This window comes from Physella acuta, unplaced genomic scaffold, assembly GCF_028476545.2.
Source record: "Physella acuta isolate Inbredline_101_S28 unplaced genomic scaffold, ASM2847654v3 ptg000989l, whole genome shotgun sequence".
Lineage (NCBI taxonomy): Eukaryota > Metazoa > Mollusca > Gastropoda > Physidae > Physella > Physella acuta.
In genome coordinates this window covers 90,111-113,622 of record NW_026732506.1, presented here as the reverse complement: position 1 = coordinate 113,622, position 23,512 = coordinate 90,111, and the positions used below count along the sequence as shown (strand labels likewise).

Genomic DNA, 23,512 nt, shown 5'->3' with positions numbered 1-23,512 from the left:
CAACAGCAGTCTACAGCCAACAGCAGTCTACAGCTAACAATAGATACAGCTAAGCGCAAACACTACAACGAATGGCTATACTTCTATTCACATTGTGTGGGTGCTATTTTAAGCACAAAACGATCAAACGAGCCTCGCTTATTTTATGATATTTTTTTTTTAAAACTAGTTTTAAAATAAAAGAAACAAAACAGTAATTAGAAAGAAGAATATTTATTGATCAGTATGATCGCCTAACAACATAGTTTAGTTAAGGTTTGTTCCATATCTTCTGATCTTTGTATGCAATTACGTTTTATTTCAACGTTAAACTTCAGAAAAAACTAACCAGCATTTTAAAAAGTCAAACAGCAACGATCGATAAATGACTGTGGTTAATAGTACCTTATTGACTATAATATTACATAATTAAACATTTTTCAAAAGAAATTTTTTTGAACATTTTCACAAGGGATATGATTAAATTTTTAACATCTCATAATCTTAGCAAGCAACCAGTTATCTCCGTAAACAACTAAGTATGTTAGTAACCATCTAATTATCAAATTACGATGGTCTATTTCTCTAAACAAAAAACACAACACAGTATCGTCCTGTTTCCCTGCTACGTTCCAGTGTCGTCCAACATTGAAGATTTGTGTGTGTGTGTGGGGGGGTGCGTGTGTGTGTCTGTGGGTGTGTGGGGGGTGTAGGTGTGTGGGTGTGGGTGTGTGTGGGGGGGATGTGGGGGTGTAGGTGTGTGACTGTGTTGGTGTTTGTGTGTGTGGGTGTGTGGGTGTGTGTGTGTGTGCGTGCGTGCGTGTGCGTGTGTGGGTGGGTGGGTGTGTGCTGAAGTTACTTCCAGGGTCACTCCAAGATCTTGTGTTACGTTTTAGAGGAGGGGAGGGTGTGTTTAATTTATGTCAGGTGGTGTCTTTTTCTTCTTTCTTACTTGAATGTTCGTTGAAGGATTTAAACAAGTCCAACTTCGTTGATGAACTGGACTTTGGTCTCCAGGTCTACGGGTGCCCCATTTAATTTTTCCTGGTGGGGTAGCAAAAGAGCCTCCGATATCTGTGTCCAACATGTGAATGGATTCGAACCCTTTATCTTCCCGACACAACCAGGACGGGCAATGTTTAGGCCAGGCAGACACCCAGTGGTACCCAGACTCCCACCCCCCAGCCGCGGGACCCGTGGGGCACCGTCAGAGTTTTACTTCCACCCTCCAGTACATCTCATCACATGCTTGGGGTGAAAAGGTATTTCTATATCGGATAGTAGGCATGTGTTCTACCTCTAGACCACGCCATTCCGAGGTAAGAATTAAACAGACGGCTTTGTTGCTTGATGACGGAACATGTAAACATTGACCCCCACGTAGATCTCCTGACGTGTTACATGACACTCGACTGACAAACCCTAGAACATTTGTTATCAGTGTACAATAACAAACAATATGTTGTATATGCACACACTAACATCTAAAATCTCTCGCTAATTACAAACTTCAGACCCTCAAAACCAGAGCATCATAAAATTACCTCACCAACGTAGCTAGCTCTCTCTATACTCACTTTCACTTTCACATAACATATTCTTGAACTACAGAACATTTCGCCAACGTAATTACAAATTAATTAAAGTATTTAACGTACAATAATACATCCACTGTGTTATGTTAAGATTAATTAATTCAATAACTGCTTAATTGTTTAATGCAATTTTACATTCAGATTCACTAAAATACTAAAGTTTAAGCATTCATACCTCGATCGTAACACAATATGGAAATGCTACGATAAATAAAGCGTAATATTCTAACAACTATAGTAGGCCCCACAAGGGCTAAATGCAGAAATACAAAGTACAATATCACAATTTGAATATAAAATATGTAAAAGAAATATATATTAAAAATAAAAATCCTGAGAATTGTAGATCAGTTTTTCTTTACACGATACTGATATATAGGGCCTACAACTGATCAAAAAACTGGTATCGCGACCTATACTTTAATGTATCGATCTTATCTTTCTTGCTAGTACTCGATCCCGCCCTTACAGTGGCAGTGATTGTCTTGATAGCATATGGCAGAACTGTTCTTACACGGGCCGTGGCAATCGGTATCGAATACACACGAGATGTGGCCGTAATCTGAAAATAGAATCGATATAACATGTGCTTATTTCCTTGGCTTTAGTTCTTTACTCAAGTAAAAAGTAAAAGAATCATCTTTAGAGCTAGCGAGCCAGTGGGCAGATGAAGTAGAGTTCATGTTTCTTGACCTCGGCATATGAAGGGAAGTTGTGGTTAGCACTTTGTCCAGCCGCCTTTTCTTTCCCAATCGTGAGTTAGGTACCCATCAGAGCTGGGCTGACTCAGGGACGGTCTATGAACTTGGACACGTATCCTTACAGCAGCCTTATAAAACGTTCTCTGAATGTTGTAGAAACATTTGCACTCTACTTCACCTGCACCACTCATCGTTCGATCTGAAAAGGGGAACCTGTACTTACCATGACAATGACATTCATTGGTGGCTGTGTTGCACGTGGCGTGGTCCTTCTCTGCGCATGCGCCTGGATAGCAGTCGTGATTGGTGGCGCAGAAGGTGTAGGGGTGGGGAGGTTCTGGACGTGTTTCGAACCCGCACCTTCGACAGTGGCAGTGGTGGCCGTTGTGGCAGAAGGCGTCGGGACTGTCGCAGAACGTCTCGCAGACGTCATCGCTGATGCAGGGGACGTCGCCGTACTCTGTAAATGTAAATGTTGGCTCAAGTTAATCAGCTGATCATACAAGATAGGCCAAAGCTGAATGTAATAAAAAAAAAAACGCTATAGGCAAAGTAAAAAAAAAATAAAATAAAATAAAGATCTTGGGGGGTTTTTACCAAATAAGCACCTCGACATTTAACGCTCGCAAACTTAAGGGTTAGAGTTAGCGTTAAAAGTACCGGATGTTGACAACTAGAGTTACCTATCAGAATGTTGACAACTAGAGTTACCTACCATGACAGTGACATTTGCCGGACCTGACGTCACAGACAGCGTGTGCTGGACGGAGACAGGATGACAGACAGTCCATGTCGGACAAGCACGCGGTGCTGGGGTGACAGCTGTGGTCATCGTCCTGATGGTGACCTTGACCCCCTCCATGTCCACCCTGGTCACTTCGACCTTGAGGAGATGCATCCGTGTCATCTTGACCTCTACTGTTCCCATCCTGGTCATCGTGACCGTGAACATACGAGTCGTCTTGACCACGCCTACCTTGGCCACGCCTATTTTGACCACGCCCACCTCGAACAAACGAGTCGTCTTGAACTTTCTGATCTTGACCACGCCCACCTTGAACACGCCCATCCTTGTGACGCCCATCTTGAGCACGCCCATTTTGGCCACGCCTATCTTGATCTTGACCACGCCCATTTTGGCCACGCCCATCTTGATCTCGACCCCGCCCATGATGACCACGCCCATCCACGCCCAGCCGCCCCTGACCCAGCTTGCTCTCTCTGACGTACGCCAGCCTGGGGCCAGCCTGACAGCCGCTCCCCTCACACCGACCACAGTGACAGTGGTGACGGTTGTGACAGTAGGCGTCACGTCTGCCACAGTGTGACACACACACGTCATCATCCACACATCTGACCTCACCGTGACCTGCAACACGATCGATACAGTCTATAAATAGCCTGGTCACATTACTTTTACTACTAACTCCGAACCAGACCGAATTGACAGAAAGAACGTTATATTAACGTTTATTAACAATCAAGTCATATTTAAAAACACCATCCCCTTTCATATCACCCCCCCCCTACTATATCCGACCCCCTCCCACTCACCGAGTATATCAGACAGCCCCCCCCCTTCATCAACGACTATATCTAAACACTGACAAGTTATTACTTTTAATGCTAAATATACTACTTGATCTAGGCCAAATTAAGGAGCCGATGTGTCTCAGTGCTTAATTTTAACGTGTTCAAATCTTAGATCTTCTGAACGGAACTTTGTTTAAAGCTTTTATAGTTCGTGGGATATCTATGCTACTATGGTTTATGTTGTTTTGTATGTTGCAATGGATTATGAGTTTTGTTTACCAACACCCCCACCTTTCCCGGAGCACGTGTCCCCCCCCCCCCCAACACTAATGGACGTAACGAAAAACAGTATATATTGGAGATATATAGGCCTACCTTACTTACTAGTGTCCGTCGCAATAAATTTTAAATGCTCCCCCCCCCCGGACAAAAAGGTCTGATATAATCCCTGTTTTTAAGGTAGGCCTTACATGGTTTATGTTTTTGTATATAGTAATGATGAGTTATGTTGCTTGTTATGTAATGAGGGGTTATGATATGATGTTTTGCATGTAATGATGGGTTGTCCAACCTACCGTGACAGTGACACATCTCTGATGTCACGTCGCAGACGGCGTGATCCTGGTCCGGGCAGACAGCGTGACAGTCGGCCTTGACCTCACAGGGGTGAATCGTGACATCGGCGTGATCACGTTTTGTGTTGGCCGTGGCGTGATTCACGTCCATCTTGACGTGACCAGAGTTTGTCTTCACGTGGGAGAGATCTGGGGTCAAGCAGGGAGAGAGCTGGGGTCAAGGTCAAGGTCAGTCCAAGGTCAGTCCAATGCCAAACAGTGGGCTCTTCTAAAAACGGGTAGTTTGGCCACTGTTAGTTAACTAAATATCAATATAAAATATGCCAATGTAAGAATAAGCCTAACTGTCGCTAACCCAACTCCTACCATAGCCCTAACGCTAATTTATGAGCATAACATAAGCATACTACTTCCAAGCAGAGTTTCTTCCAGGCATCTCTTCGGGGGGGCTAAGCCCCCCCGAAAAATTTTTACCGCCCCCCCCCCCCCCCCGAACGAAATGAAATGTATATAATTTATATAGAAAATATATACTTTTAACAGTGTCCGCCCCCCCGAAGAAAGTTTACCGCCCCCCCGAAGATTTCAAGTGCCCCCCCCCCCCGAGAAAAAAGTCTGGAAGAAACACTGCTTCCAAGCTATCATACCTATTTTCGGAAGAGTCCATTATCTGACATTAGTAATACTAACACTCCATCTACCCTAACTAACTGTTGTTACAAGTTTAATTATCAAACCTTTGCAAGGCATCGCTCACAAAATCTCTTTTTTTTTCATTTTAATTACTTAAAGTCATTAACTCATGATAAAACACTATTTTTTTCGTATGTATTGTTTTTATGATTTTTGGTTCTTATCATCGTCAGTATGGGGGGGGGGGGCGTTCGTGATAGGGATTATGTCTTGTGGGTCGTGAGGGGTTCATGTCCAGAAGGTTATTTCGCGTTATTTTTTTTTTATCAACCACCGCAAAATCGTATTTTATTTGTTGACCACTCACCTTGACATTGGCACCTGTGGGCGGTCACGTGACAGACGCCACGCCCATCCCCACACCACCGACTACAGTGCTGGTCCTTCTGACAGTAGGACACTGGGTAGGACTTGGAGGACCTGTAGGACTGGGGCGCTGGCACGGCGCTACCTGATAAATAAAGAAACCCGGTTATCACAATTTGATTGTAGCCTCGCCACACGGTGGTGTTGGGGACCTAATTAACCTCGCCACACTGTGTTGGGGACCTAATTAACCTCGCCACACTGTGTTGGGGACCTAATTAACCTCGCCACACGGTGGTGTTGGGGACCTAATTAACCTTGCCACACTGTGTTGGGGACCTAATTAACCTCGCCACACTGTGTTGGGGACCTAATTAACCTCGCCACACTGTGTTGGGGACCTAATTAACCTCGCCACACTGTGTTGGGGACCTAATTAACCTCGCCACACTGTGTTGGGGACCTAATTAGCCTCGCCACACGGTGTTGTTATTGTGGACCTCGCGATCAGACTCGACCCCACGACCACTGGTCTAGCGCTGTGGCTGATACCTACACCAGAGCTGCCGTACACGTGCACGTGTCGTATCAGTGCTCACCTTATGTGCGATTCTATCTGTGCTCACTTTGTGTGCGTCATGTGCGAGCCTCTGCTCACCTTATGTGCGTCATGAGCGTACATTAGGACGGTACTGATGTAGTGAAGGACTTTGACAGTTAACAAAAAACATTCGTTCGACAACTGCAGTATCATTTTAAAATTATCAGAAATTTTTTACTAAGTCTTCATCCGGATAAGCTTTAAAATAAATTATTAAAAAATTGGCCAATTTATCTACGAATTTAACAAGACTAGAAATATTTGGGATTAACGCGAAAAATGAAATAAAACGTTAAGAATAAAATATAACAGCTAATAGAATATTTCGCAGCATATACAATTTAAAAAAACAAATAAAATATACCAATGAAAAAAAAAGGAATAGTGCCATTTTTGTTATTTTTTTCTTTGCTAACACAATTACGATGAGTAGGTTTACAAAATAAAGGATTATATTATAAATCTTAACTTTTAACCTTTAGTTAATATGGATATCGAAAGTCACCGTTTACGTCCAATAAACATACAAATATAATATTAAACAATTGTTTAACTCAAATTAACAGCTAATTAATTAGAATATTGGTTTATTACCTAAATATGAAACGAATACGCAAACTAGCACAGTATGCAACATTTTCCCCCAAGAAAATATTATCCAAGACATTTTCTTATCCGGCATTATTTCTTATACTGTTGGGTGAATGTTTGTGTGGCTATTTATAGCCGGCTCGAGTTGGCGCCATCTGCAGTACAAGTTTCAGACGAGGGGGGGGGGGTGTTTGTTCGATGGACCGTAGCAGACGATAGGTAAGTGGGGTCGGTATTGGACAAGTGGGTTTTGTTTACATTAGGGGTCGTCTTCGGGAAAATAAAGCTTAAACATGAGTAATGGATGCTGCAGTTAATTGTAGGTGCTGTAGTTTGTTACATAAATTATTGCCCTTGTTTTCTTGGTTTACATAAATTACCGCCCTTGTTTTCTTGGTTTACATAAACAATTGTCCTTGTTTCGTAGTTTACATAAATTACTGCCCTTGTTTCGAGGATTACATAAATTACCACCCCTTGTTTTCTTAGTTTAAATTAATTATTGCCCTTGTTTTCTTGGTTTTACATAAATTATTGTCCCTGTTTCGTAGTTTACATAATTTACCGCCCTTGTTTTCTTAGTTTAAATTAATTATTGCCCTTGTTTTCTTGGTTTACATAAATTATTGCCCTTGTTTTCTTGGTTTACATAAATTATTGCACTTGTTTTCGTGGTTTATATAAATTACTGCCCATGTTTCGTAGTTTACATAAATTACTGCCCTTGTTTCGTGGTTTACATAAATTACCGCCCTTGTTTTCTTGGTTTACATAAATTATTGCCCTTTTTTTCGTGGTTTACATAAATTACTGCCCTTGTTTTCTTGGTTTACATAAATTATTGCCCATGTTTTCTTGGTTTACATAAATTAATGCCCATGTTTTCTTGGTTTACATAAATTACTGCCCTTTTTTCACGTATTTCGGTTTAGTGTGTAAAATTAATTTAAAGGCCAAATTAATTTTTGTATTACATCTTTCTGGATTCTAACTTTCTACCTATGTAAATCTGCATCCTAATTTGCATAAGTGAAAGGGATCTAGAAAGTAAACAAATAAGACGACGGTGTAAGAGGTAAACATTTCTTAAAGTTGACTTTTGTTGGCCCCAGCGTACAAAAACAAGCCACTTCATAATTCAAGTGTTGTTTGAAATTCAAATGTTGGGTGAAATTCAAGCGTTGTGTGAATACAGAAATGTAAGGGCTGGGTGTCAGATATCACCTTCATGGTGACGTGTGGGGGTCGGGGTCAGATGGCCCCACCATTTTAAAGTGTGGGGGTCGGGGTCAGATGGCCCCACCATTTTAAAGTGTGGGGGTCGGGGTCAGATAGTCCCACTATAGTGGCGTGCGGGGGGGGGGGGGGGTCAGATGGTCCCACTATGGTGATGTGCGGGGGTCGGGGTCATATGGTTCCACTATGGTGACGTGCAGGGGTCGGGGTCATATGGTTCCACTATGGTGACGTGCAGGGGTCGGGGTCGAATGGCCCCACCATTTTAAAGTGTGGGGGTCGGGGTCAGATAGTCCCACTATAGTGACGTGCAGGGGTCGGGGTCACATGGTCCCACTATGGTGGCGTGTGGGGGTCAGATGGCCGGACTATGGTGACGTGTGGGGGTCAGATGGCCGGACTATGGTGACGTGTGGGGGTCACATGGTCCCACTATGGTGACGTGTGGGGGTCAGATGGCCGGACTATGGTGACGTGTGGGGGTCACATGGTCCCACTATGGTGACGTGTGGGGGGTCACATGGTCCCACTATGGTGACGTGTGGGGGTCACATGGTCCCACTATGGTGACGTGTGGGGGTCACATGGTCCCACTATGGTGACGTGTAGGGGTCAGATGGCCGGACTATGGTGACGTGTGGGGGTCACATGGCCGGACTATGAAGACGTGTGGGTTCGGGGATCAGATGACCCCCCTCTATGGTGACAACCACTATGGTAACGTACAGATGCCAGCCTACAATTGATGGTTGTTGATCTGTTCAGTCAAGCGAGGAATTGGGGTGGGGGGGGGGGGGGGTCTGGTTTAGTAAACATGTATTGAAAGGTTGGGTTGTTGTTTTGGATTGATCTGTGGGGGGGGGGGGGGGGGAGTGTCATAGAAAATGTATTGGTGGGGAGGGGCAGACTAACGATTAATTGGTGGGGGTCAGAGAATATGGTATGGTGGGGGGGGGGGGGGTCATAGCATATGGAATTTTGGGGTCAGAGAATATGGAATGGTGGGGGTCACGTGACGATGTAAACATATATCATGGCAGTTTGCGATTTGAGAATTCGTCATATATTGACACGGAGCCATGAATAGACTTTTACCATCCATGATAACAATCTGACCAACAACAACAAGTTTTCCTGCAAGTCTAACACACAAATGTTGCCGGTGAAGCAGCTCTATATGGGGTCATGGACCGCTGACTTTGCTTATTGAATCAACTGCTAGTCTTTTGACGCCTGGTTTGACCTTCGACCTCTTTAGTACCGTGATACGCTGTAGAATAAAAACTTTCACGGGGAAATCTAAACGGCAGAATGACAAGTCAATTCATCATAGGTCAGATGGTTGGGTTCAATAGACGGCTATTTATAGCCTGCTAAAGTACATTGCTTTTTAGTGATTTTATACATGAAAACAACATTACCCACATAAAGCACCCTACTCCACATATACCACTCCAAACATTTATATCACAATCCCATCGACAAAACCAATAACCCACATAACATACCCTGATTCACACGTCCCACACCCCACTCCACTCCACACACCACACACCCCCCACATACACACCACACCACATACCCTATTCAACAGACTCCACTCCACACCCCACCATACCCACACCACATACCCCATTCCACACACACCACTCCACACACTCCACACCCCTCACCATACGCCACACCACATACCCCCACACTCCATACCCCCACAACACACACCCCACTCCACACACTCCACACGTTCTACACCCCACACCCCCATACCACATACCCCCACTCTACACAACCCACACATATACCCCCACTCCATTCCAAACACCACATACCCCACTCCACACACTCTACATCCCACACCATACAATCCACACACCCTACACCAAACACCCCACACCACCCAACAAACACCACAATCCAGCCACCATATATGCAGGCTTATTAAATAACAATAAAACAAAGAAAACGGTGATTTAAAAAAAAAATGAAATTAGGTATACATTTACCTTTTTTTTTCTTTCATATATTGTTGTTTCATTTGGGTTTCTCCTAGTCTATTTTTGGGATTTATCTTTTGTTCTAAGTATAAATAAATATCCGGTTCTATTATTTAATAAACAGGGAGCGATCACCCCTAAACTTTCTCGAATATTCTTATATAAAAAAAACAGGGGATGGGAACTCCATTTAAATACTTAAAGTTTATAATATAGAATAAAATCTCGTAGAAAAAAGAATTGCACCAGTGGCGTAGGCAGGGGAGGGGGGTTAGTGGGTCATAACCCCCCCCCCCCCATTGACCCCTCGGTATATATATAAAGTATGAAGGGGTGTAAATCGAAAGTTTGAGGGGGGGTGCAAATCGAAAGTTTGAGAGGGGGTGCAAATCGAAAGTCTGAGGGGTGGGGGTGCAAATCAAAAGTTTGAGGGGGGGTGCAAATCGAAAGTTTGTCCCCGGGTAAAAATTTGAACCCCCCACCCCCCATGAGACGATCCTGGCTACGCTACTGAATTGCACACCAATTGACGCCAAATAAAATGTGCATAATAGTGCGTAATATTATTAGTACTTTGTAAATGCACATTAGTTTTTTGAGAAATCGGAAATAGCGTAAATTACTACTTCCAGTAAACGGAAATTACTCAAAATTTGATAGAAGGTAGAGAATTAGATCTTTTACTTACGTGTGAAATTTTATTTATCTCTCTGAAATAGTACTCAAGTTACAGACTTTTGAAAAATTCAAAGTAGAAAAGTACCACTTCCGGCTATCGGAAATCGCTCTAAAGTTGATACGGATCTACGATTTTGATAAAATACTTATATATGAAATTTCATCAGCCTAGCTGTAACGGTACTCAAGTTATCGTGTTTACAGACACACACACACACACATACACACACACACACATACACACAGACATACGGACAAGATTGCAAAATTATGTTTTTACGTATCAGTGAGGTGTAAAACGTCGAGATTTCCAAAAATCTCGATTTTTTTTTGCACGATCACAAGACTTTCTCTATACTTCGTTTATACGAGAAAGTAAAAAATGAGAACTTGTGGGATATTTGATGTTTTAATGTTGAATCTTTTATGTTTCTTAATACTTTTAAAAGTTGAAAAAAGGAGAACATTTTGATGGGCTGATTTATATAAGGTAATTGTTGAATTTACACCCGATTTGCCAACCTTTGCCAAACTCTATATCCCATGCCAACCCAACCTCCAACCCCTTCCCCCCCACCCCTTACAAAAACGTGTAAACGGTCAAGTGTCGATGTACCTGTGTTGTTGTTTTGTTTCTCAAATACCAGGTGTAATCATGACGTCAGACAGGTGAGGTTCACAACTAGAGAGATCGAATTCCGGAGATCGATAACAAATCAGATCGGGTGAACGGCTTTGAGGAATGTCTGAATGGAAAGGTGTGGGGTGCACCAGGAGTGTCGACACTCTACACTCCACTCCGTGTCAACGCCCTCGCCCAGAATGTGACTCAAGTTAGCCTCAAACAGCGACACGTAGCGAACATGTTTGTTTACCTGGGGTTAAGGCGTGGGGGACTAGCCCCTCACCCCTCCGACCCCCCCACCCTCCTTATCCCTTACCCTCCCCAGCCTCCTCACCCTCCCAACCCCTCACCCTCCCAGCCCCTCACCCTCACAACCCCTCACCCTCCCAACCCCTCACCCTCCCAACCCCTCACCCTCTCAGCCCCTAACCCGCCCTCCCAGAGGAGCATCACTCCACTCCACCCCACCCACCCCCCACCCCCATCCTACACCCCAGCCTTTCAACAAACTCTTAGCCCTTGACCCTAGCCCCAGCCCCACAGCTTCCACTCCCAGCTCCTCTCCTCCTACCGTATCCCACTCTCTCAACCCATCACCCATTTCACAGCTACACACCCTACGTAAACTCTTTATAGTAAACAGATTTAACACGATCAAATTGCAGTGAATTTATTCTACAAGTGTGAAGAAAAAAATTCAAGGTAGGTAATCCAATTAATAATGTTTGGTGTTTAGAAAAGTACTGTTATTTCCCTTGTTTTCTTAAAAAAAAACGTAAAGATTTTAAGGGCTTTAACCATTACAAGGTTTTTTAATATTTGAGTTGTCGTCCTTTATTCTAATCCTTAACCATCTCAGTTAAAATCTATCAACTTATGAAATCCTTTGGATGTACGTTAATCTTTTTTTTAAAGAAATATTTGTATAATCTATTAAGAGAAAAGTGTGCGCTTTCAAAATAATGTTGTTTAAAGGAATAATTTTATAATCTATTAAGAGAAAAGTGTGCGTTTTCAAAATAATGTTGTTTAAAGGAATAATTTTATAATCTTTTAAGACAAAAGTGTGCGTTTTCAAAATAATGTTGTTTACTATTTAAATTTTTTTTAAGCTCTCGTTGAATAAATAAAATCGAACTATTTCAGTTTCCGAGTGCACTAATGCTAACAAGAAAAGTCTCGAGTTTGAATACCTGGCTCACTTTAGAGAAACCAAGTCGGTTTGGTATAGCGCTGACCACACTATCCCTCTGAATGTCGTGGACTTTTAAACAGATGAACTCTACTTCAACTGTCCCGTGTGTGTGGTAGGCACGAACTAGAAAAGACGTGTAAGGCACTGAACACAATCTTTTTTTAAAAATTAAATGTCCACACAAAATCTGCACACAATTTGTGGATCAGTTCCTGTATAGGTGCTGACACATCACACAGTTGATAAATACATATGTAGGTGCTGATATATCACACAGTTGCTAAATACATATGTAGGTGCTGATATATCACACAGATGTAGGTGCTAAATACATATGTAGGTGCTGATATATCACACAGATGTAGGCGCTAAATACAGGTGTAGGTGCTGATATATCACACAGATGTAGGGGCTAAATACAGGTGTAGGTGCTGATACATTACACAGGTGAAGGTGCTGATACATCACACAGGTGTAGGTGCTAAAATCGTCACAGGTGCTAAAAATGACAGATATAGGTGCCAACACATTTTGACCAATAGTGTTAAGAGATAAACATTAAAAAACGTTGCGAAATTCGTCTTCATTTTGCGTCTGTCAAAAATGATTTACTGCAGCTCAATGCACTTCATTGCACTCCACTGCACTCCACTGCACTCCATTGCACTCCACTGCACTCCACTGCACTCCATTGCACTCCATTGCACACACTGAACACACACCGAATACCATCTGTTACGTAGCAGATCTGAAGTAAAAATTCACGAAGTGTTTCTAGATTTTCGCACACCGGGCCTAAAATGAGATAACACGAAATTTATTTTTAATTTTTACATTGTCATCTTCGCTCCAGCAGACGGCAATCATTGAGGGTGAAGGACGTTCTTTTAAAATATGCTAATTTTTATTTCTAGTGCATGGAGATGACAATCGTGACCGTGAGATTCGCTTGAAGGCGCCGTAGCCGACCCGGTTTCTTCAACTTCCTTCCATTTCGGCGGGGTTTTTGTCATTACGCATGCGTGGGAATAACGGTCAGAAATGGATGGGATGTTAAAGTGGGGTGGGGCGGGAACTAGTTAGGCACCAGGGGTCTTGCACCAATGCTGGCATCCAAGTTTTCAGATTCGGACATTGATTAGCTGGATAAGTTCATGACTTCAGATTTGGACATCAGAGAACACAGGCTACATGTCTTTCCTCTGACAGTTCTATAAAACTTCTATTAAAAATTGTATCGTCAAAAAAAAAAATTATCTGGCGTTTCGTATTGAACATTCGACAGGGCTCAAGATCATTAGATTCTGATTTGTTTTTCTTTATATTCTCTGACTCTTCTTCTTCTTCTTCGTTCTTAATTGTATTGTATGAAGGGATTTCCTTCAACACAATTAAGTTGTATGTGTTACCTTGTAATGCGCCTAGTAGACTAATTGACTCCAATGTCAGCCTGCTTTTATTTTTGGATTTGTTCCAATCGCCTTCGTCCACACAAGAACAAACTACAAGGCAGCAGTTGTTTGATTATTGAATTTACTGTCATGGATGTAGATGGGATGCTGCCCCTAGCTATCGAGCCTCATCTACCTAGGTCTGGGACTATATTACTGGATTGTTTTTTTCACGAATGAAATAGTACCCATTACATTTGAATAGAAAATATACACTTATACCCTTGTCAGATCAGGCCCCTTTCAGATACCTAGTACATCTGACACCCCCCCCCCCCATCCCCGGAGCAAGATGTCGTATTGAAACTCTGTACAAGATTCAGTTCCGTATTGTGTTGGTAGAAGATTGTGCTTGTAAACAAACACAAAATAAACACCGAGGGTAATGCGCGGCCCTGTTACAAGCGGGATGAAGTCTGTGAAGAAATCTTTTGTCTAATGCCGAACATTTTTCTTGTATACCCCGATTATCTGGTGTACCCCAGGGTTAGAGGGGGGGGGGAGAAGGTCTTTTAACCCAAACTAGGGAGGGGGGTAGAGGGGAACGGTCTTTCAGTTTAATGTATGTGTGTGTGGTGGGGGGGGGGCATCTTTAGTCCCGAGCAACCTAACTCTACTAGAAGTCTTCTAATACAGAACTCTGGGCGGTGCTGAAATCTTCCTTGTATAGGATACCCGCTAATATAGCGCACACAGCAGTTCTATAACTCTAAGCACTACACGCTGTTAAATTATCTCTGCAGTTTTTGTTGATATTCAAATTCACAATTTTTTTAGAAATAGGTTTTCGCTATTAAAATAAACATTCCGCGAGTACCCCGTTGTTTTCGGTATTTAGACCTTTCACGGCGAACTTGTGTATCGCGTCATCAAAAGGGGTTTACTTTCCCCGCCCACTCTCTCTGTGTCAACAGCGGGATGCGTTGTCACCCCCAGGGGATCAGGTGACCGACAGGGGCGCCGCTTCCGTGTGGGTGTGTATTTCCCCTGGGGAGTCAACCTACGGAGCCCCCCCCCCCCCCCCCATCGTCCGACTGATAAAAAGTACTTGTCATAAAAAAGAAACTGGAGAAAATAATATCACCGCGATTATGATCTTGTGTTCAAGTACTAGTAGTCTTGGCCCGTGGGGTGCGAAATGCAACGGGCTCGGAGAATTATTGTTATTAACAGATACAGTTACCTGACGTTTCTTCCAAGAGTAACTCAATGATGAAATAAACACGCCACCCTTGTCTATCCACTTGGGGCTATTGTCATAACTCATCCATCAATCCACGGGTCATCCATGGTGGATCATCGAACCCTTGTCTCATCCACCTAAGCTTCTGTTGCTTTTGTCATACAACGTTTTACCTAGGTCAAAATTTTTAGTTTTGTGTTCAAATATTGAACATCATTTACATTCCAGTTATTATAATTTCCAATGACAACACAAGAATATGTAGTTTTTTTTTAAAATCAAATAAGTTATTAAATTAATAATTTAAAACAAAATTTAAGAGAACTGACAGTGACAAAAAGGGGAGAGAAGAAGATGAAGTAATAACGATAACTCGATCGGTCGGGTGAGTTGGTGTTCACAAACACGTAAACAATGAGGGGCAGATGACTGTCCTTAGAACAACAGAACGGGGGTTAACACATACAAACCGTATAGTGTGTTGTGCGTCCATTTATTTACGAGCAAACAGAACCGAACGAAAGAACATGGTAGGCATACCATTTTTTTAACATTTGTATGGACTTGCTTTTATATCTCGACAGTGTGTAAATAGTTACAACTGGAAAATTAATGCAAGTCTGGTAAAGAAATTGTTTATTTTTGGGTACACTCAAAATCGTATTATAAAGGTTTTTATGACTAAGCCGGTAGAATGTCGTATGCTGCCGAACAGGTTATCGTCTGAGAGATCCACTCCAAACTTTTAGCACTTGTGGTTTTAGCCTTTTGGTTATCCACACAGACGATTCAAATATGTGTAGAAAAAAGTGTATTAATCTTTACCGTGATTACACGCTTTGGTGCGCTGACAAAATTTGGGAGGGTCAGGGGTGACGTCAAGATGGGTGGTGGGAAAACTGGGAGCTTGGGTGGATCCGATAGGTGGAGTGGGTGGAAAGACAGATGCAGTGGGTGGATCATCAGGTGGAGTTGGAGGTCGTAAGGTGGAGTGGGTGGATCCGATAGGTGGAGTGGGTGGATTAGATAGGCTGAGAAGGTGGAAAGACTGGTGGAGTTGGTGGATCATAAGTGGAGTAGGTGGATCAGATAGGTGGAGTGGGTGGAAAGACCAGTGGAGTGGGTGGAAGCGAGAAGGTGCCGCCTGAAAAAAATTGTTTAACTCCTCAGTGTCAGAGATGACGGTACGACAAGGTCGAGTGTTAGAGCTCAAAGTCCCTATCGCCAGTGTGCTGGGTTCAAATCCCTCGAGCCCACACAGCTCTAAAGAGTAACTGAAAGGTAAGATAACAGATTAACTCTACTCCATCTATCCTGCGGGTCGTCAGTTGCGGTTTTACACGAGACCACTAATGTGGTCCCGCAGTGGTCTAGCTTGGGTGTCTTCCTCTTCTTTGTTTTTTTTTTTTTTTTTTTTCTTTTGGCCCATTTGCAACATCAGTCTATGCTTTTCTGGGCTTGCTAATTTTTTGCCAATAATTTGTATGTATTTTTCTGTAAGCCGGGTGTTAGTGGATCTCCCTCTTTTTTCTTGATCCTTGTGTATTCCATGACACGCATTATCTGGTAAAACTTGTAGCCGGTCTTCTCAACGTGTCGCTTACCCATCGTCACGTTCTTTGTCAAATTTCCAGCTCAACTTGCATATGCTAGCTAGGGTGTGTGTGGGTTGGGGGGAGGGGGGTGGGGCAAATTGTTTAGGCGGGTAGTGGCAAATATGCGTGACAGTGGGTGATGCATGCACTTCCCCCTTTCCATATTATTAAGTACAAAAAGTTCGTCAATAGAGTCTACCTCAGCATTGATATGCCAGTTAGCTTTGGTCTTGATTATCTTTTAATGCTCTCAAGACACGTTCAATGACTGCACAGATAGCTGAGAAGAAATGTGTTTCATTGCCCGTTAGTGTTGATAGTGTACGTTTTTGACCGCTCAATAGCTCAAGAGCTAGGCGCCGTCTGTATGTGCCTTTAGTAGGCTTTTCATGTCAATGTTGTAAAGATTCTGGTTTCATTCTTCTCTTTAGAAAAATTACAAGAATTTTAATTCAAAATTGTCCTGACATGGCTGAGTCTTGTCCCTATCAACTAGAGCTTGGAGTTTATGAACTAGACCTTGGGACTTGTGAACTAAACTCGAGGACTTGTGAACTAGACCTATCGACTTGTGGACTAGACCTAGGGACTTGTGAACTAGACTCGGGGACTTGTGGACTAGACTCAGGGACTTGTGAACTAGACTCAGGGACTTGTGAACTAGACTCGAGGACTTGTGAACTAGACTCGGGGACTTGTGGACTAGACTCGAGGACTTGTGAACTAGACTCAGGGACTTGTGAACTAGACTCGGGGACTTGTGAACTAGACTCGGGGACTTGTGAACTAGACCTAGGGACTTGTGGACTAGACTCGGGGACTTGTGAACTAGACTCGGGGACTTGTGGACTAGACTCGGGGACTTGTGGACTAGACCTAGGGACTTTTGGACCAGACTCAGGGACTTGCGGACTAGACTCGTGGACTTGTGAACTGGACCTAGGGACTTGTGAACTAGACTCAGGGACTTGTGAACTAGACTCAGGGACTTGTGAACTAGACTCAGGGACTTGTGAACTAGACTCGGGGACTTGTGAACTAGACTCAGGGACTTGTGAACTAGACTCAGGGACTTGTGAACTAGACTCGGGGACTTGTGAACTAGACCTAGGGACTTGTGAACTAGACTCAGGGACTTGTGAACTAGACTCAGGGACTTGTGAACTAGACTCAGGGACTTGTGAACTAGACTCAGGGACTTGTGAACTAGACTCAGGGACTTGTGAACTAGACTCAGGGACTTGTGAACTAGACTCGGGGACTTGTGAACTAGACTCGTGGACTTGTGAACTAGACCTAGGGACTTGTGAACTAGACCTAGGGACTTGTGAACTAGACTCAGGGACTTTTGGACTAGACTCGGGGACTTGTGGACTAGACTCAGGGACTTTTGGACTAGACCTAGGGACTTGTGAACTAGACTCAGGGACTTTTGGACTAGACTCGGGGACTTGTGGACTAGACCTAGGGACTTGTGAACTAGACCTTGGGACTTGTGGACTAGACTCGGGGACTTGTGAACTAGACTCGGGGACTTGTGAACTAGACTCGGGGACTTGTGAACTAGACTCGGGGACTTGTGAACTAGACTCGGGGACTTGTGGACTAGACTCGGGGACTTGTGGACTAGACTCGGGGACTTGTGAACTAGACTCGGGGACTTGTGGACTAGACTCGGGGACTTGTGGACTAGACCTAGGGACTTGTGGACTAGACTCAGAGACTTGTGGACTAGACTCAGGGACTTGTGAACTAGACTCGTGGACTTGTGAACTAGACTCGGGGACTTGTGAACTAGACTCGGGGACTTGTGGACTAGACTCGGGGACTTGTGGACTAGACCTAGGGACTTGTGGACTAGACTCAGAGACTTGTGGACTAGACTCAGGGACTTGTGAACTAGACTCGTGGACTTGTGAACTAGACCTAGGGACTTGTGGACTAGACTCAGAGACTTGTGGACTAGACTCAGGGACTTGTGAACTAGACTCGTGGACTTATGAACTAGACTCAGGGACTTGTGAACTAGACCTAGGGACTTGTGGACTACTCGGGGACTTGTGGACTAGACCTAGGGACTTGAGAACTAGACTCGGACTAGACCGAGGTACCGACCATACCCACAACACCAACCACACCCAGCACACAAATGAATGAAACCTGCAACAGAATAGTTCATCCATCCCGTTTCCTTCAATCTTCCTCGCCCCCATCCCCCAACCCCACCCCCTCAATCGCCAGTTATCAATATTCATACTTATGTTCAGCAGAAACTGACGACTTCCGCGTTCGTCACTCTACACTCCACACTCTACACTCCACACTGCCATTTACAGACTTTATACAAATGTCAAGAGATTATCAAGAAACATCTGTATGTTCTATACACGAATGTGTGTGGGAAGTTAGTGGGAATTCCGGGGGATTTTTTTTCCAAATATTGCAACATCTTACAATATGCAAATTTATGTTGAATGATATATGTCAGTGAAAATATTGGCGGGAAAAAGACACACCCTATGTAGTCTGCTTGGAAAAGTCCATGAAAAAAAAACATGTGAATAAGCATGGACCGGTTTAAAAAGAGAAAAATTTCTTAGAACTGTAATTTTCATTGAATACTTCAGACATCTTGCTGGGATGGTGCGTAGTTTTATACTCCTGTCGTCTGCGGTCAAAATAGTGGGTCACGTGATAGAATTTTACTAACCACAAGTTTTAGTGTGACGTTTGTTGGGGGTTATAAAAATAAACGAAATATTGTCACGTGAAATGTATTTTTAATATGTAATCCTGTTGATTTAGTTCGGTCCGGATATATTTTGATATTTATTTATTTAGGTACCAAAGTATTTAACGCAAAAAAGTGTGTGGGTGGGGAAGGGGGGGGGGGGGAAGGAGTGTTGCCATCATTGTACACGCCACTGCATATGGGTGTAGCTGAAGTACATGACTTTTAACAAATTTTTAACACTTTTAACAAATAAAAAGAACAAAAAACACAAGTTCCTCAACTAATTTTTTTCCAAAACTTTTAACAAATAAAAAGAACAAAAAACACAAAATCTGAAACATTCAAATAAACCATACAATCACCAACATCGGAAACATAAACAAATAAAAAAAACTGCTAACAACATCAGCATCATAAAAGTATCAACATCATCAAGAAAATACCAACAGCAGTACAAAAAACGGGTTTTTAACAAAGGGTCTAAGCAGACAATTTTTATGACCAAATTTTCGCATGGAACTTCCGCGCCATCGTAGTTCCTTCTTGAACATATACAACACGTGGCCTCAGTTCTGTTACTCACTCCACTGTCATGTACTCACCTTATCCTTACTACATAATCCTACACGCACCAATTTGTAATCTTTTCGTGCCTTCCATTTTTGTCCTACACGCTTGTGTTGGGATAAAAATATTCGCAAGATAAAAAAAAATCTCTAAAGTGTCTTCTGTAGCGAAATAACTTGTTCCGATAGTCAGGGTGATTTAGTCAAATACAACAGCGCCCCCCCCCCCCCCCCCCCCCCCGTCGGGCTCCCTGGGGATTGTTATTCTAGTTCAAGTGTCTTAGAGCAAATCCCCAAGTTGGCTTTGAGTTTACTTTACGATGGTGTAACCAGATGCCCGACCCGGGATCTAATCCCAGTGAGGACACTTGATTTCAGTTGTCAGAATACAAGCTGGCTGCGGCCGTCAAAAGGGAATCCTAAGTACCGAAACGGGAGTTTAATTCTGAACCTGCCCAAATGCACTTCAAAAAAACTCAACAAGTATTTAAATGCTGTAATATTTCTTTAACTGTATTCATCTTGGTGAACAATTGTGCTGTCTGTTTGAAGTAGGTTTAAATGTGACTGGTCGCTGTTTTTGTTGTCACGTAAGTGACAAAATGTAACATGATCACGTGGGTTTTCACGACGTCGTTGGGGGGTCGACGTTAGACCGTGGGATGAAGAGATTAACCTCAAACATCGTCCGCTTGTACGCATCCACGGTGAAGTGGATGCAGGCTGATAAGTGGATGTAGATAAGTGGATATCTTACCCATAACAGTCGAGATACCGGAATTCAAACTAGACGCAAAGTACTGAATGAATTAGTATTTCTGGTGAAGACCATTTGCCGAAACACTAGTACTGAAATCCACGATTTGGTCCGACACAAAAGTTTTTTTAGCAGAGGATTATATCCGAGGCTCCGCTTGCTCGTATTTAAATTTTTGTCAATGATCAAATCTCTATGCGTCTTTTGTTGTCGGGGGCGAAAGAATCCTTTGTGTTGAACCGTCACTTGGACGAAAATAATTGTCGCCAAAAGGATAGAACCGCACTGAAAGACTCTTTTTAGACGCGCGCAATATTTTTTTTAATATTCCACAGGTAACGTTGTATAAGAAATAATATATGCCACCATTTTCGTCGATACTGTGCTAATCCTTATAACAATCGCGCGGTACTTTTGTCAAATTTTGGTTTATTTTCAAAGTGATATACGGATACGGTATTATCTTTCTCTTTATTGTCGGCCATTTTCACGTTAATGGTCGGACATCTTCGTCTTTATCTTCGGACACCATCGTCTTTATCTTATGCCATCTTCCACCATCGTCTTTATCCTAGGCCATCTTAGCCTTCATCTGGAGCCTTGTATTCAAATAACTGAAGAACAGGAACACTAGAACTAGAAGCCAAAAATCTAAATCTGGTCATGTATGAGAAAATTTCTTTGGATATACGCGGTGTATGCGCCTGCTTCACACAGCCAAATCCACTGGCTATAAGTCACATCTATGGCTGTTGTCTATGGCTGTTGTCTATGGCTGTTGTCTATGGCTGTGTGAGATCTGAAGGGTCGGGGATAATGGGAAGGTGATGGCGGAGAAAGAGTTCCGCGTTCTGGAAGAGAGGCGCGTCTCACGGCGGCCGTTGGTGGAACCGCCGTGAAAGGGGTCAGCTCCGGCAATATCTCATCATCAGCCTGAACATTTGCGTAATTTAGGAATACGGGGGAAAGCACTGAGACAGTGTCTTAGCGACAAATAGAAGTACAAACTAGAGATAAAATGTTATAGGTACACATAAGAGACTGTATACGACATGTACACAGAATGGACTAAATACTCCGTGTACACTACACTTAAGACGTTATACAAAAGCAAAGGTTACGTTTTAGAACTAGCGATCCATTGGGCAGATGAAGTAGATTTCATATATTTCTTGACCTCGGCATATGAAGAGATAACATGGTCAGCGCTTTTTCCAGCTGCCCATTTTCCCTAACGTGAGTTAAATACCCATCAGAACTGGGTAGACTCAGGTACGTTCCACTGACTTGAACCCGGATTCGAACTCGAGACTTACGGGTTAGCAGTCTAGCGCTCTACCGCTCGACCACGCCGTTCCATAAGACACTGAGTATAAATATAAAAGACTATACACTATATAGATATAATAGACTTCTGTGTACAAACATAAAGCCGAAGGACCGGCTAATTGGTTAACTAAATAGGCTAACGTCTTTATACACATATGACATTTTTCATGCATGCAAGTTGGTGTTAACAATAGTGTGGAACGAAGAACAATCTATTTGCATACTTTGCTTACTCTTAGATTTCTTAGATTTTTTCACACAGCCCTTTGAAATGTACAACCATTGTGTAGTATATTAAATGTAGACAACCCTAACATATAGACAACCCTCATGTTGCCTAGATCAGGACAACCAGCTAACAAGACAATAAGGTTGTCACAGACGTCAGACAACCACCTAACAACCTAGTTGTACTAAAACTGCATTCAGGTTTAACCCTTGTTTACCCGACTATACCAAGCTCAGATTCCCTTCAAATTAACCCCACGACTGCCGCACTTTACTCTTCTCGAAATAACAGATACCACGTGACAAGGGCGTCTCGTGCACCCCCAGGCATCCCACCCCCAGGACTGCGAGCCACCGAAACAAAACCTCGTGTCACCCCCAATCAAACTCTCAACACCCGGCTAAAACCGTCTCAACTTCAAGAAAAACCGGCAGCCGTGACCGGTCTCCGGCTCCTGCTGTTCCCAAAAGTCAGCCGGCTGGGATTAAGTGCCGTGACATCAGGAGGGCCGCGCGGAGACACGATATCACGTGGGTAAAAACCGGCACCCGAGATTCTCCGAGATCTCGCATTACGTCTAAACTCGCGGCCCGGCTGTTGAGAGGAGCCTCCAACCACAGTGTTAGATAATAAGGAGTGTGTACAAACATGTGTTCGTTCATCCAACACTAACAGTAGCAGGCAGACGGCAGAATACTTGATCGCTACCAATTTACATCAAAACCCACGGCTGCTTTTGTTAGATAAGCAATGAAAATCTCGATCAAACCAGATTTTCTTGAAAAATATTAGGTCAAATTGTATTAGTTTATGAGGCATCCAATGAAAAAAAAAAGAATTAAAGTATCGAAAAACCAGCAATTATGATTGCTTGGACAATTTTGCTAGTAAACTAATTGGTTGGTTTAAACTTTGACCTAATTATTTCCTAAACGACGATTTTTTTTTCTTCTGGGTAATGGGTAATACACTCCAGTCGCGTCACAATGTGGGGGTGACACCCGGTGCATTTCTTGATGGTGTCACCCCTCACCCTACATATATATATATATATATATATATATATATATATATATATATATATATATATATATATATATATATATATATATATATATATATGTATATATATATATATATATATATATATATGTATATATGTATATATATATATATATATATATATATATATATATATATATATATATGTATATATATATGTATGTATATATGAATATATGCACGTTGAGTTACGTATTAGTTATCAAAACAAAACCTTTTTTCCTCTGTCCCCCGGTGCGGTCTATGCACCCCCTTGTGACGCCTTTAATTCACACCATCAGCTATCACAAACGCTGCACGGCCG

The 23,512-nt window shown here is 42.7% G+C and overlaps 1 protein-coding gene across 1 annotated transcript; it reads right to left on the bottom strand.

Moving 5' to 3' along the window:
- Window positions 1-1,755: 1,755 nt before the first annotated feature.
- Window positions 1,756-4,534, bottom strand: LOC131954329 (uncharacterized). Its single transcript, XM_059317927.1, has 4 exons — window positions 4,384-4,534; window positions 2,991-3,644; window positions 2,499-2,735; window positions 1,756-2,136 (listed from the first exon to the last, which is right to left on the bottom strand). The coding sequence occupies exons 1-4, from the start codon at window positions 4,532-4,534 to the stop codon at window positions 2,021-2,023; spliced, it is 1,158 nt and encodes a 385-aa protein (XP_059173910.1). The 3' UTR covers window positions 1,756-2,020.
- Between the last annotated feature and the right edge of the window lie 18,978 nt (window positions 4,535-23,512).